The 16,260-nt window shown below is 26.9% G+C and overlaps 2 protein-coding genes across 3 annotated transcripts; both read left to right on the forward strand.

Moving 5' to 3' along the window:
- Nucleotides 1-705: 705 nt before the first annotated feature.
- Nucleotides 706-5,141, forward strand: LOC106758943 (lysosomal Pro-X carboxypeptidase-like). 2 transcript variants are annotated; one of them, XM_014641957.2, is made up of 10 exons: nt 706-1,162; nt 1,255-1,441; nt 1,546-1,679; nt 1,773-1,885; nt 2,092-2,335; nt 2,496-2,648; nt 2,997-3,076; nt 3,186-3,235; nt 3,631-3,781; nt 4,738-5,141. In XM_014641957.2, exons 1-10 carry the CDS (start codon nt 767-769, stop codon nt 4,742-4,744), a joined length of 1,515 nt encoding a protein of 504 aa, XP_014497443.1. In that variant the 5' UTR covers nt 706-766; the 3' UTR covers nt 4,745-5,141. The 2 variants fall into 2 exon arrangements, with proteins under 2 accessions (XP_014497443.1, XP_014497442.1); XM_014641956.2 differs by having other exon boundaries at nt 4,752-5,141.
- A 6,986-nt stretch (nt 5,142-12,127) lies between these two features.
- On the forward strand, nt 12,128-15,600 carry LOC106758851 (lysosomal Pro-X carboxypeptidase). Its single transcript, XM_014641849.2, has 9 exons — nt 12,128-12,554; nt 12,724-12,910; nt 13,125-13,258; nt 13,369-13,481; nt 13,581-13,827; nt 14,233-14,388; nt 14,663-14,742; nt 14,843-14,892; nt 14,965-15,600. The coding sequence occupies exons 1-9, from the start codon at nt 12,174-12,176 to the stop codon at nt 15,129-15,131; spliced, it is 1,515 nt and encodes a 504-aa protein (XP_014497335.1). The 5' UTR covers nt 12,128-12,173; the 3' UTR covers nt 15,132-15,600.
- Nucleotides 15,601-16,260: the final 660 nt, after the last annotated feature.

The following is a 16,260-nucleotide window of genomic DNA, read 5'->3' on the forward strand; positions in this document are numbered from 1 at the left end:
TGCTTCTATGTCTTCAATCTTTATCACAACATATCTTATTTATAAGGACCATGTAATTTTTGAACATTTTTCAAAATAAAAAAATCAAGTATAAAGTTTGCATTCGCTGAAGTTATAATAGTCGTTAAGAAGAACTTTGGTTAACTTTTAAAAGATTTTAAATTAGACGAAAATGTTTTATATGATTTTTCAAAATTATACTTATTATTAAAAATTTACGACAAAGACAACTTAATTTTCAAAACCTTGTCATCATTTTTTTTTATTTTTTAAATATTAATTTAATTTAAAGATAAAATAAGTTATGTTATATATTTTATATTGATTAGAGATAAAAAGAAATTATAGTAAATTATAAACCTTACTTACATGTCGATTATATAAAATTAAAATTATGTTTAAAATTTATTTTTAAAAATAATACCAATGTTACGTGTGTCTACTTTTCTATAATAACAAAAAATAATAAATTTAATATTATTATTATAATTATAAAAGATAAATATAAATAATTTTATAATTTTATTATATATAATTAATTTAAGCTTAAAAATGATTAAATTTAAATAAAAAAATATCACTTTAAGTAATTATTGTAATTAAAAAAAGTATTTATTTAAAGGATAAAAATAAAAATAAAAAATGTGAAAAAAAGAAGAAGAAATAATAGTATAGATTATCAAGTGTATATATATACCACAAAATATTCACTTGGTATCTAAAATAGGAAAGATCATCAAAGACACCGATATTCTCCTTTCTTACAATGGAAAACCAGTCCTTGCTGTTTCAATGCCTTCTTTTTAGTTTTCTCATGTATTTCACTTCAACACATTCTGTGAAAATTCCAAGGTTGAGTCCTATTCCTACATGGGATACAAGCTTGCACCACCCTGCAACTTTTGATGCAAAAATTTCTACAGATAACATTAACACATTTTACTACAAACAGCTTCTTGATCACTTCAACTATAGGCCCCAAAGTTACAAAACTTTTCAACAAAGATATCTCATCAATTTCAAGTACTGGGCTGGTGCCAATTCTAGTGCTCCAATATTTGCCTATTTAGGTGCAGAAGAAGCAATAGATTATTCCCCAGAAGGCGTAGCATTCCTCACTGATAACGCTGCTTCCTTTAATGCTCTCTTGCTATACATAGAGGTATTCAATTTTATATATAACTCTTTTCTTTTTTCAATATTCAAATATATACATTCAGTCTGACAGATAGCAACCCTTAACTTCCTCATCAGCACCGTTATTATGGGAAATCAGTACCATTTGGATCAAGAGAAGAAGCATTTAAGAATGCAAGAACCATTGGATATTTCAACTCAGCTCAGGCTATAGCAGATTATGCATCACTTCTCTTACATGTTAAGAAGACATTACATGCACCAAATTCTCCGGTGATTGTGATTGGAGGATCATACGGTGGAAGTAATTAGTCCCTTAAACATTCTTACTATTCTACTTATGTACTCTATGTTACTGCTGTTTATTTCTATAAATGTTGCTGATTTTGTTTATTATATCACATGCAGTGCTTGCTTCGTGGTTTAGGCTCAAATATCCTCACATGGCCATTGGTGCTCTGGCTTCATCAGCTCCAATCCTCTACTTTGATGATATTACACCACAAGATGGTTACTACTCTGTTGTTTCAAGGGATTTTAGAGTAATTTACCATGTTTTGATTTTAATATTTAATTTTATCATAAAATAATACCACAAAAAAATTGACTTAATAATGATGAGTTGGTTTATGCAGGAAGCCAGTGAAACATGCTACCAAACTATATTGCAGTCGTGGTCTGAAATTGACAGTGTAGCTTCTCAGCCAAAGGGTCTTTCCCTTCTTAGCCAGAGATTCAATACTTGCAGGTATAAACACTCTTCTTAATATTCGAAGTTTCGGTTAGAATTCCAAAGATAAGAATCTAAGTACACGTTATGTTAAAATGACTGGTTAATTTATTGTTTTAAGGTCTTGGATAGAAAGAGGTATTAATATCTTATGTTGATTGATGTTGTTTCTTGCCTGAAATTCATGAAAATGATAATGAAATTCACTGTGTCACTTGTTACAGACCCTTAAACAAGTCTTATGAGTTGAAAGAATACCTGATTAATATGTATGCTTCTGCTGCTCAATACAATCATCCACCAAGATATCCTGTAACAGTGATTTGTGGTGGCATTGATAAAGGTTCATTTGGGAGTGATATATTGAGTAAGATATATGCAGGGGTGGTGGCTTTAAGGGGAAACACCACTTGCAAAGTTAATGCTCCTTCTAATCTATCTGAGACAACTCTGGGTTGGAGATGGCAGGTAAAGATCATATTGCATCATTTTTCTTTTATCATTTTATTTCTAAATTACAGATTATATAACACACACCAAAAAGAAATCATTTTCACTTTCAGTATGTGGGGGAACTTTGTAAAATCAAATTTGTGTGGACTTGAACTTCTGTATGCATTTTATTCAGACATGTAGCGAAATTGTGATACCTATAGGCATAGGAAACAATTCCATGTTCCAACCCGATCCTTTTAGCTTCAAGAGTTTTGCCAATGACTGCAAGAAGCTTTATGGTGTCTCACCTCGTCCCCATTGGGTCACTACTTACTATGGTGGTCATGTAAGTTTCTGTTTTTTTTTCTCGAAATAATAAAAAATTAAGTATGATCTTAAATTTCACTTGTAAAATTGAAAAAATAAATAATATATAAAAAAAATGATTCATAAATTTTATTTTAGAATTTTGGATTGAAGATAGTATTAATCTTCTAAGTGAGTTAAGCTTATCTCTTTGTGATAAATTTTCTCAAAAAAACTTGTATACATATTATATAATTTCGTTTTAGACAAAAGATATAATCGATATAAAGAAACTCATTTTTTATACGAAGATTATTAAGAGTTAAATATATTTTTTAGTTGTAAGATTATTATTGGTTGTGTTTAATTGTGTGGTGGGTGATGACAGAATATAAAGTTGAGCCTTCAAAAGTTTGGTAGCAACATCATCTTCTCTAATGGACTACGAGACCCTTACAGCAGTGGCGGGTAATTAATTATCTTAATTATCTAAATTAATTGATAATTACCTTGGTAATTTGTTTAAGAACAATATTCTAAAACAACTTTTGTATAAATCTTGTATTAATAAATTCAGGGTTCTGGAAAACATATCAGACACTGTTGTCGCCATCCATGCAGTTAATGGTATGACTTGGAATTCTGTTCCTGTATTTCAATTCTCTCTTTAATAGAATATAATTTTTCAAAATTAAATGAACCAAATGATCATTTTATCCCACTTTAAAAAATAAAAATAACTTTTATGGTTATAACTTTTCTCCAAATAAAAAGTCAACACTTATGCTATTGCTTTCTTCCTGTTAAATTTCTCCCAGCATTCTATCACTCCCATCACTTTGAAATTTATCATGAGAAATCTTTGTGATGGGGTGAAGAGAGAAATTTGATAGGTGCAGAAAGCAACAACCCACATTTATTATATAGAAAAATACATAGAATGGGCCTTTGGCCCAATTTTGTTTGGGAGGAAGAAAAAGTTGAAAATCTACTTCAACCTTTGACCAATGATACTTTTTCAGGATCTCACTGCTTGGATATTATGGGTGCAAATGTAAATCATAGTGATCCAGAATGGTTGGTTGAAATGAGGAACAAAGAGATAAAGATCATGAAAGGGTGGATCACACAGTATTATGATGATCTTCTAGCACTTAATGAGACCATAAAATGGTAGATCAAAGATGAAAATAAGTTTTTCTTAATGAAATAATAGAGCATTTTCATCACTGATATTTTCACATAATTTTCTTGTCACTTTTGAGAATGTAAGATAATAATTTTCTTTTTTTCGTTAGATGATTATGAAAATATGCTATCCAGTTTCTTTATTTTTAAGAAATTAAATTTTACATTTTCCTAATATTTTTGTAATAAGATGATAAGTATCGCATATTTTTATTGGAATGAAAAATATGTTTAACATAATTATCTGTACTCAGAGGTGATCATACTCATAAGTCTTCCTAGAAAAATTATAGACTAAAATAATAAAAGTTTATTCATTTTAAACTCTGATAAACTCTAACTATGAATTGTCAAATAAAAAATTATTTGCCCAAGATATAATACGTTAATTTTAACCTAAAAAATAGTTTCAAGGTCGTATTTACTTATCTATAATTTATACTAAATTAAAAGTACTGTATAATAAGTATAAAAAATAATTAACTTTTATATATATATATATATATATATATATATATATATATATATATATATATATTTTTTTTTTTTTTTTCTCTTTTTACTTAACTTGTCCATTTTATTTTTTAAAGCAGTAAAAATACATGCACACTTGTTCATATTCTTTATAATAATAAAAACTAATAACATTAAAATGATTTTTTGTAATTTAAAAAATAAGTAAAATTAATAAAAATAACTATTTTAATTTAAAAAAATTATTTATTGGTTTAAATTCTCGAATGGTCCTCATATTTCGTTAGAAATCTCAATTTGATCCTTCCATTTAAAACAGATCCTAAACTTTGTAAATTAAAAAAAATTAAGTCATTTTCATTAAGTATTAAGAAAGGATATCAAGATCTGTTGAGTTGTAACATTTTTTTGGATGTCATTCTTGATTAATTTTAGTGGTTGACATGCAATTTTTCACCCAAATTAAGGTTCTGATGCATAGGGGAATCTTGTGCCGCGAAGACACGGAGAAGGTGTTTTGGTGGTTGCTGGTTTTATCATGATGGCGCATAATTGGGTTTTGTGGTTTTTTTCTTTTTGCAAGTTAAAGAAGCTAATAAAGGTCATGCGTGAGATTTCCTATAGAAGATGAGGTTTGCGTAAAGCTTGTGAGATAGCGATTTCTTGTTGGTTTCGATTTGTAGGTGATTCACCGTTGTGGTGCAATGGAGAAGCTATGGTGACGTGATTAAGCTATGAAGGAGGATTGTGTGAGGATTTCAAACTAGGATTTCATTTTTTTTGCGAGATGCGATTTGGTTTTGTTAATGATTAACGACGAGGATGATGGTTTTGCAGTGAGGAACTTGCAAATCGCAAGTTAAAGTTTCAATTTCTCGAAGTTTTTCTGTTTTTGGATTATCTATTATTTGCCGGTGCGTGATTCACCATTGTTTTGGTAAGTAAAATCATATTCTCGAATATTTTAAAAGATACTCCTATCCATTAAATTCAAATTCAAAAACTGAAAACGTAATGATTCAATAACTTTTAATCTACATTCAGATTAGTTCAGTTATTAACCGTAAATCTAGTTTATGTTTAATACAGTAATGAATAATAAAAAAATATGTGTTGTATCAAAATATTAATAAAACAGCTATGTTAATTTTTTTTCTTCTAAATTCAGTTTACATTAGATTATTTGTTTATTGAAATTTTTATATATCTTATAAATATCTCATTAATTTTAAGTTGGATAACAAATCGATACATGTCGTTTGTGGCCACATTTATTAATTTATAATAAATAATTAATACAACAATTTTTTTCACCTAAAAAATAGTTTCCAGGTTATATTTAATTATCTATAAAAAAGTACTATATAGCAACTATTTAAATATAAAAAATACTTAAATTATCTATCTATCTATATATATATATATATATATATATATATATATATATATATATATAATTTTTTTCTGTTTTTACTTAGCTTATCCATTTTATTTATTAATATTACATTTTATATTAAATTAAACAAATGTGAGAGTTTACACAATTTTCAATATTCTTTTTTAACTCAATATAAACAAAATCATGGCAGAAAAAATCGTTAATCAAATATCTTCAAAACTCACATAAATTAAATTCATAATCATTTGTTATTTGTATTTCTACTCTATACATACATACACACATAAAAAACTCTCTTGAATTAAATTCATAATCATTCAAACACAATTCAACAATTTTTACATATAAAGATACGTATACACAACACCTATGTTAACAAACCACGAAAAATAATTTAAATAAAGACATCAAACAAAATTTTCATTTAAACAAAAATAATTTTGTTAAGTAGGCCATTAGACTAATCACTTAATAAAGTAAAAGAAATGATACTCTTACTTAATGACTTGAGACAAAATTTTTGCTTAAGTTAGAAATACTTAGTAAATGATACTCTTCCTAACATTTGAGACAAAACTTTTATCCTCTTCAAAATAAATTTCACAACAAAATTTTTAAATAATAATCAATTTTAATTACTAAAAAATAATTAATCGCTATAAATACCTATTTAGATACTAATTTATAAAGTAAAAATTATTGATCATTAAAATAGTTTATATTATAAATAAAAAAATATAATACTTAGTTATAGGATATATGTATATATAAAAAATAATTAGTTTCTTTCTGTATACTATATTGTATCTAATTAAGGTATGTAGATATTGAGAAGTATATAATACTCTTGTCATATCAATTAAACAAAGAATACATAACTTTAGTAAGAGTTCCCAAAACAATTCTGATGATATATTGTTTGAAAACTTTAAGTATTGGAGATGCAGAGTACTGATATAGGAAAGCACAATGCTTTAATGAGAAGCAAAAAATGGGTGATTTTATCATGAAGAATGAAAAATTTGGGGGAAAGAAGCTTTTTCCTGCATCTGAATTGAACATATATCTATGGTGGATATAAGAAGAATGTGCATTGACACATTCACTTGTTTATGTTATACTTTTAGAAAGCATAGAGCGTGTCCACTATACATTTATCGTTGGAAATTAAACCTTGTGAATTTCTTTATGGCTGAGTGGCCATGATTACAATGAACATGTGAATAGCACATTGCTGGTTTACTCACACTGTCACCAATGGCCCAAGTGCATCAAAACTCGGACCATTACAACATGGTGGTGTTTTCTGATTGTATCAAAATGGAAATGTTGGAGCTCAAAAGCTTCCATCTTATAAAAGAAAATTCTCATTGCATGTTAGAAGTCCCACATCAATTAGAGATAAAACCAATTTATAATATATATGTATATAAGTGAGGTGCAAACCTTTTCATACAAGTCGGTTTTGTGAGACCATCCATTTCTACTATCACGTTCGAGATGTCTATACCTCATGAAGAAAGTGTCTTGGTTGAATTGGACTTAAAGTCTAGTTCTTAATATTGAACTACATATTAATGTATGTGATTGTGTTAATTTAATTATTCTCTTTGTTGTTCACATTTCCCTTGGGTTAGTGTAATTCTCATTCTTCTTCCACTTTCTTCATTGTTTTCATTGAAGCACCATCTTTAGTACCAAAAATGTCTTCCATCATTGCAATAAAGATAAGAGCACCAAATATGATTGATCCCTTTTATAATAAAACAGGAGAAAATAAAAAGTCAGCTACCTAATGTAATCTAATATAATCTTAATCTGGTTACCATAATTGAGCTTTTCACCTCATGAGGCTCCACTAGTCCACATAGTAATTGAGTTGAAAAAACATTGTGATTCATGTGCATATCTATCATTGTTGCTCAGAACATACTTAGTGCATGTTTAGGAATATCAGTGCATGTTTGGGAGGGTTATGCGGTGTAGCTAAATGCTATATACATGTTGATATCGTGATTTTCATAATTTTGTCATAAGAAAATATACTCAGACTCTTTTTTTCTTTATTATTATTGAATCTAAAATATCTGCTGTTTAAATATTTACAAATCTATTTGTATTTAGTACATGATGTAATATGTAATTCACTCTTCTTTATATGGTTTTTTAGCTACAACTCAAAGCATGTTTGAGTAACTGAAAAAAATGGATAAAACACTAAAATGATGTAATTTTTTTTTATCAAAATCATCAACACGGTTTTAAAGAAAAATATAAAAATAAACCAGTCGTCTCATGCTAATATGATTTCATTGTGAAGGAGTCGTGTCAGGATTGTACGATTTTAGTATAAGTTTTTTCAAATTATTGAAATAGATACAGTATTTTAAAAATTAAAAAAACAAGCAAGTTGTGATAAGTTGGCATGACTTTATTGTGAAGGAGTTGTGTTAATTTGGTATGACTTTAGTGTAAAAGAACCATGTTAGAGTTGTATGACTTTAGTGTAAAGTATTTTTAAGTTGAAGTCGTGCCAAGATGAAATAATTTTAATTTAATGTATTTTAAACTAAAGTCGTACTAATATGATATTATTTTAGTTCAATTTTGTAGAAATTGTATGAGATTGACATGACCTTGATTTAAAATGTTTGAATTAAAGTCATATCATCTTGACGTGACTACAATTTTAAAAATGTTTTGCGCTGAAACCATATCATATCGATATGATTTTATAATTTTATAGTAAAATCATATAATTTTTACAAAGTAATGGTATCATGAGATACTTTTACATTCGTTTGATACATAGTACAAAAGTAAAATGATTATAAAAGTGTAAACTTTTGTATTTTTTTCAAGAAAGAAAAGAATAAAAAGTAAGAAAAGATAGTGGCAAATGAATATAAAAAATTATGTGTTTCAAAGTATCATTTTTCATTTTTACACGACTTATTTATTTTCATAATTTTAAAAAAAACCTATTTAAATAATATTTTTTTAAAAAAATCGTAATTTTTAAAAAAAAAACCCTATTTGGATTTTTTTTTTTAAAAAAAAAGCACTACAACGATGCTTCTAAAAAAAATATGTTGTGCACTTTTTTTTGCATAATTTTACATGAAGTTTTATCATAAACAAAATCATTATTTAGAGTAAATAATTCTCGCAATATGCAAAACCAAAATTGGACCGAACAAACTATGTAATACTTAAAATTGTATATTCGAATGCGAATTAATATTATAACAAATTTAATACATCAATTCAATTTTATAGCAAATTAATATTTTGCTACACACAAATGTAAATTTAAATTTCATGTTAAATAAAAATAAAATTGAATAATACATAAAAAAGAAAAACTTAAATTTTATTTTATTTTTTCTTGAAAATGGTATTAACATCCTAAATAAATTTGTTTCACATTTCAGTATTATCAAATATCCTAATGAATCTTCCTCGTCAAATTAAATGTAAAAAAATATTAATAAAATTTACAAAAAATAATAATAAATGATAAAATATGGTATTAAAGCAAATTAAAAATTTACGAAGGAAATGATAACAAAGTGCAATTATGCCTATACCAAGAGAAAGAAGATGGTGTGCTTAATTTGTGTCCACTAGCAGTTGTTGCCACTATTTTTATCAAAATAAAAGTAACATTGTTCATTCTGGTTATAGGTAGAATGTGGTAATAATTTTTTTTTAATATTTAAAATTGGTTAAATAGTATTTAGGAATGAATTTTAGGTCTAATTTAACTCATAAAATTAGTTTATAAAATTTCTAACTGTTGATACAAATAAAGTTTCATATCAAATAAAACAAGAAATGAACGTAAATTTATATATACATAAAATATTTTTATTGATAAGAGACTCTTTAGTACTAAAAAGTAAATTGGTGTGGTTATATTTAAAAAAAGTATTTTCATTTTACTGTTGAATTGAATACTTTTCTTTCTTCACGATTTCCCACAGAATTTCACCACATAGTTGTTATTGGATGCTATCATTATGCCAACGTTGAAGCAGTAATTCATACCATAAAGAGTTAAACCACCTTTTCCTGCATAAAATCCATGGACTTTTTTGTTGGGTAACATTATCTGAATATTGTAGATTTGGTAGGTTTAAACCCTCACGCCACTACCATTACTACAATGATATTAAGAATTATTCTAGCCCAAATCTAGAGGATTTAGTTTTTTCAATAAAACCATATACTATATATTATTAGCAATTATTCTAGGTGAATTTGTTATCCTAATGAAAACATACTTTTTATATTTTGTTCTATTATGTATTTATAGGTAAAACAATCATATTCTATTCCAAATTTTTATTTTTTATCCTAATAAACACATATATAGTATATCGTACTTTTATTGTTAATGGAATTTACTCATAGTCTTACTTGTTCTCCAAGTAACTAAATATCATTATTTAAAAGATTCAATTTACTGAGAATTTATTTGGTATATATTTGTAAGAAAATTTAGTTATTTTATAAAATTTATATGCAAAATATATATTTTTTAATAAACTATAATACTTTCATCTAATCGAGTTTATGTTAATCTACCTTCTCTAAAAGTTTTGTTAAGAGAATTATTGAATTTTAAGTACTAATAATCGAATGCATGAGTCAGATCTTAGCTGAATCCACATCTTTTTATGCTTACCTTAAACTACAATGAACTTTTATTTGCAAAGATTTCAATTTTAAGTAATTTTTTCTTGCATCCATGGTATAACATAGCTTCATATAGCTGTAGCATAGTTTACTATTATTTTAGTAATTTCCTATTCATTTTTAAAAAAAATATATAAAAGTTTATTTTTTATTATTATTTTATCTTGGTTGTCTTCTTTCTTCTGTATGGGTTGAATTCTTCGCACTACACGACAAATGTTACTAGGTTTTTCACCATGAGCATTGCATGCGTTGCCAAATTTGTGCTACAATGAGGTGTGATAAGAAATTTGTTCTTGACACAGTTTAGGGATTGTTGTTTGACTCAAACAATCTCCTGAATGGGTAAAAACTTTTAGTGGTTTTGACTGTTTATGGCTTAATATGATTTTAATTCAACACTTAATTTTTTTACTATGTTCTTCTTCAAGAATTTTTTGTATAATGGTTTCCAGTCTTGTCTCCTTATTTTATAAATATAAATGATAAAAACAATTCATGATAAATATATAAATATAAATAATAATTGATAATAATAAATATAAATAGTATAAATACATATAATAAAATAAATCGTAATAAATGATCATGTATTATAATAAATAATAACTAATAATAATAAACATTAGAAAAAAAAAATGTATATATAAAAAAGTGAAATATAATTTGTCGCCTACTTTTATTTGATGTAAAATTGAAATTAGTTTTTCATACATCCTAAAATTTAAAACTGAATAGATATAGCTATGTTAATTTTATTATGTTAAATTTTTATAATGTGTAAAACTAAATTTTAAATTGATGACAAATTTGTTTATGTTGTTTCACATATTATAATTTTAAATGTGTTACTTTAAAGAAGTATATCCATTCGTTTTTAAAGTTTAGAATTAAAATATATAAAAATTTATAAGAAATCTTTAAAGTTTAAGAATCACAAATATATTTAACCTTATAAATAATAATAAATGATAATAAATATATAAATATTAATAATAAATGATAAAAAATTATAATAAATATAAATAATAATAATAAAAAATAATACTAAACAGTATAAATAAAAAAAATAAATATATAGTAAACATATAAATAATAAATAAAGCTCTATCATATATATATATATATATATGATATGACGATTTTGATTAAAAATTTTACGTCCGTTGAGTTTAAACCCCAATGAGTTTAAACCCCAAAAGTCCCCCAACACATCACACGATATCAAGTTTAAAATTGAATTTGAATTCTTAATTTTGACTTAATCAATCATAATGTATTGTTTAAAATAATTATATACAATTTATTATATTAATAATATATAAAAAAAATTAAATACATTTCAATTATAAAAATAATTAAAACATTATTTTTTAATTTTATAAAATTAATGCTTGTATGAAATCGTTATTATACTTTATTTTATTTAAAAACAAAACTATATAGAAAATTTAAATACATTCCAATTACAAAAGCAATTAAAATATTATTATTTAATTTTATAAAATTAAATATATGTATTAAATTTTAATTTTAATTTATTTTATTAAAAATATATAGAAAATTTAAATACATTCCAGTTATATAAAAAACTGTTATCATTTAGTTTTATAAAATTAAATACTTATAATCATATTTCTATAAACTCAAATCAATATAATCAATATTATAATTTTCAAAAGTGTCATTTATTTATATATATATATATATATATATATATATATATATATATATAAATGCTTGCATTATACAAGCTCAAATCATTGTAGTCAAACCAGGATATAGTCCGAAACTCATTTAGCCATGGGAAGCATTTTGCACACATTTCAATGGCTTTTATTGTTCATGCTGACTATTTCAGTTAATGTGTATGCTTTCAAAATTCCAAGGTTAGGAGCATGGCGGAGAAGCAAGGAGATAAGTTATTCTTCATCAAACTTATCAGATGATCTCAAAACATATTACTATACCCAAAGGCTCGATCACTTCAACTACAGACCTGACAGCTACCATACTTTCCAGCAAAGATATGTCATCGATTTCAAGTACTGGGGTGGAGCAAAATCAAATGCACCCATTTTTGCATTCTTTGGTGCAGAAGCACCACTTGATGGTGATGTATCCGCTGTTGGCTTTCCCAGAGACATAGCTCCTCAGTTCAGAGCTCTTATTGTTTACATTGAGGTAAGTACATGCAATCAAGATAACACCATTATTCATCAGTTAAACATAGTCTAATATTTTTTCAGTAATACTCATATTCTATTAACTTTTATCTAATATATATATATATATATATATATATATATATATATATATATATATATATATATATATATATATTTGTAAACAGCATAGGTACTATGGGAAATCAATACCATTTGGGTCAAGGGAAGAAGCTATGAGAAATGCAACCACTCTCGGCTACTTTAACTCAGCCCAAGCAATAGCAGATTATGCTGCTGTGCTTCTACACATCAAGAAAACTTTGTCTGCTCAGAATTCTCCCATTATTGTTATGGGAGGCTCTTATGGTGGAAGTAAGAAGTACTACATATACAGTATATATTATACTTTTTAACATGAATTCATTTATGGTATTATATTGTTGATGGATAAATATCAGTAACTACATGTATATCAGATTATTCGTGCATGCAGTACTTTAAATCATAGTCTTCTGCATAATTGCAGCATGTCATTGCTGTCTGTATGGCTTTATTAACTTTCCCTTCTTATTAATATATTACGTAGTGCTTGCATCATGGTTTCGCCTAAAGTATCCCCACGTTGCTCTTGGTGCTCTTGCTTCGTCAGCACCTATTCTTTACTTCAATGGCATTGCCCCACAAGCTGGATACTACTATATTGTGACAAAGGATTTCAAAGTAATATTCTTTTAATCTATATATGTAACTTTTTTCCTTCAAAATGATAATTTTTCTATTACTTAAAACTAGAAAGTTTGCAACTGATATGCGTAATTTGCATGGTTCAGGAAACTAGTGAGACCTGCTACCAAACTATAAGTAAATCATGGTCTGAAATTGACAGAATTGCTAAGAAGCCTAATGGTCTTTCAATTCTGAGCAAGAGATTTAAAACTTGCAAGTAAGCTTTGTTTGTGCACAACTACATTATCTTATTCATCTAATAACTATATAATTAGTTGATTAAAAAATTAATATAGTTTTGTTTTTTCTGTTTCAGGAAATTGAACAAAAGTTTTGAACTGAAGGACTACTTAGACTCGTTTTACACTGACGCGGCTCAGTACGATTTCCCTTCTGAAAACTCAGTTAAGGTTATATGCAGTGCAATTGATGCAGCTGCTAAGAAAACCGACATTCTTGGCCAAATATTTGAAGGTGTTGTTGCTCTTATGCGACATAGTTCATGTTATGACATGAATGAATTTAATCGTCCAACTGAAACTTACATAGGTTGGAGATGGCAGGTAATTAAAGTTCTTTAGTCTCGTTAAGAACCTTAATTTCAATCAGTATCAGAAATCATATTAAGTATAAAATTTTTAGTAATTATTATAAAAGGCAACACATTCATCATTCATATTATACTACTAACTTATAATTGATGCAGAAAAGTTATGTATGATTAGAACTTTTTTCAAAAGAAAGCCATCAATCTAAACACCTTTTTATAAAACCTTATAAACTTCAAATTCGTGGTTCTATTGAATGGTTTTAAAGAAATCATCAAACCTAACCACTTCACAAGAATTATTCAACTCGACATGAACTAATACGAGTGGTTTGTTTAGAACTTTTCTATAGCAGATCCATTTTTTTTTAAATTACACATTCATTACTTTTGATTAATCTTTAATTAACTTCATTAACAGACATGCAGTGAGATGGTTATGCCAATAGGTCATGAAAGGAATGATTCAATGTTCCCACCAGCACCTTTCAACATGAAGAAATTTGTTCATGAGTGTAGTAGCTTATATGGTGTTCTTCCTCAGCCTCATTGGGTCACCACATATTATGGGGGTTATGTAAGTTTCTTCCATCAAATATATATATATATATATATATATATATATATATATATATATATATATATATATATATATATATATATATATATANATATATATATATATATATATATATATATATATATATATATATATATATATATATATATATATATATATATATATATATAATTCTCCTAAACTAATGTTCCATAGTTCAATAGAAAACTGTTTGCTATATGATTAGATATAAAATATTAATACTTTTTGGTGTATATGAAACAAAATGCAGGATTTGAAACTGATTCTCCACAGGTTTGGCAGCAACATCATATTCTCCAATGGATTGCGTGATCCTTACAGCTCTGGCGGGTACAATACTAAATATTTTCTTCAGAAACTATTATTTTATACCTTATTTTTCATCTCCAACTTGTTTGAATGAACCCTTATGGTTCTCCATGAATGGCAGGGTGTTGGAGAATATTTCAAATAGTGTGGTTGCTGTTACCACCGTAAATGGTACTTATCCTCCTTAAATGATATAACATTATAGAGTTTGTTATGTAAATTTGATTATAAGAAGAATTTCAGGGAGTCATTGCCTTGACATACAATCAAAAACAGAAAAGGATCCAGAATGGTTGGTGAGGCAGAGAAAGGAGGAAGTGAAAATAATGAAAGGTTGGATTACAGAGTACGAAGCTGATCTAATAGCATTCAGTAAACAAAACAAAGCACCAACACCGAAAAAAGGCTAATTGCTCCACCAACATATATATTCTTAATGAAGGCATTATGGTGCTAAAGATCAACCCACGAAGTAAAATATTAGTGTGGGTTAGTAATGGATTGAAATTAATTAATAAATAAAGAAATAGATTATTATAATGCATAAGGATTTGAACTTGGTTTTCTTACGCGGAATGCACCTGAAAAAGCGTTTAGGGAAACATAACGCAATCATGCTTCCTCGCAGCAAGCACGCACCAATCAAGCCACCTCTTCTCTACGCCATTTTTATCTCTCTCTCTCTCTCTCTCTCTCTCTCTCTCTCTGTAAGGGACATACACGTATTAATAGAATAAAATGGCAATGTTTTACTTGCAAAACTAAGATATTTATTGTGTAATTCTTTTTATATTTTCTTGAAGAAGGAAGGACTCAATTTGTTACATAGGATATACGCGTGTAACTAGCACTAAACTTATTATTAAAATTTAGGTTTAATATCTATTTTGATCCCTTGTAACAAGACGTTTGTTCAAAGTGGTCATATGTTTTAAAAAAGGTTTATTATCATTTTTTGTAAAAACGATTCGAGTTAATTCTTTTTGTTTATTGTGTTAAAAATCTAACGGTACAGTTGCTGCCTCCTAACAAAATAACATGGTAAAATAATGTGTCAATTTTGAATTTTAAAAATTAAAGTTAATGATGTGAAAATAATATAGTTGGGTTAAAGGAAAAGAGATTTAGGTTAGAACCAATTCGTGATTTGGGATTGAAGAATATGGTGAAAATGGTGTTGAAATTGGGATCTTAGTGGTGCAATTTCAAGAGCGTAGTTGAGGTCAGTGTTTTTCTTGGTATAATTTTGTGATTCTTGTCTCGTCACAACTACTTTCCTCACCTCAATTGTTGCGCACAAAGCAAACGGCCATGGCTAGAGGTTTCGATACTCACGCGAGAGAAGAACTAGCGAGAAACAAGATGAGAAAAACAAATTGGGGATTTCCCAATTTAAGGTTTCTCCAATTTAGAATAAGGGTTTTTCATTAAGGTTCTTCCACAGCAGCAACAAAAAAGAAGGACACTAGAAAATTAGGAATTTTCCTTAGGGTTCCAAAATTGGGGCTTTTTCCAAATTAGGGTTTCTTAACAAATGTA

The sequence above is a fragment of the Vigna radiata genome, chromosome 4, assembly GCF_000741045.1.
Source record: "Vigna radiata var. radiata cultivar VC1973A chromosome 4, Vradiata_ver6, whole genome shotgun sequence".
Lineage (NCBI taxonomy): Eukaryota > Viridiplantae > Streptophyta > Magnoliopsida > Fabales > Fabaceae > Vigna > Vigna radiata.

Coding starts and splice junctions, on each gene's coding strand:
- LOC106758943 (XM_014641956.2), top strand. CDS start 767: ATGGAAAACCAGTCCTTGCTGTTTCAATGCCTTCTTTTTAGTTTTCTC. Junction 1,680..1,772: donor TTGTTTCAAGGGATTTTAGA/GTAATTTACCAT, acceptor TGGTTTATGCAG/GAAGCCAGTGAAACATGCTA. Junction 2,649..2,996: donor CTACTTACTATGGTGGTCAT/GTAAGTTTCTGT, acceptor GGGTGATGACAG/AATATAAAGTTGAGCCTTCA.
- LOC106758851 (XM_014641849.2), top strand. CDS start 12,174: ATGGGAAGCATTTTGCACACATTTCAATGGCTTTTATTGTTCATGCTG. Junction 13,828..14,232: donor ACATAGGTTGGAGATGGCAG/GTAATTAAAGTT, acceptor CTTCATTAACAG/ACATGCAGTGAGATGGTTAT. Junction 14,743..14,842: donor GATCCTTACAGCTCTGGCGG/GTACAATACTAA, acceptor CATGAATGGCAG/GGTGTTGGAGAATATTTCAA.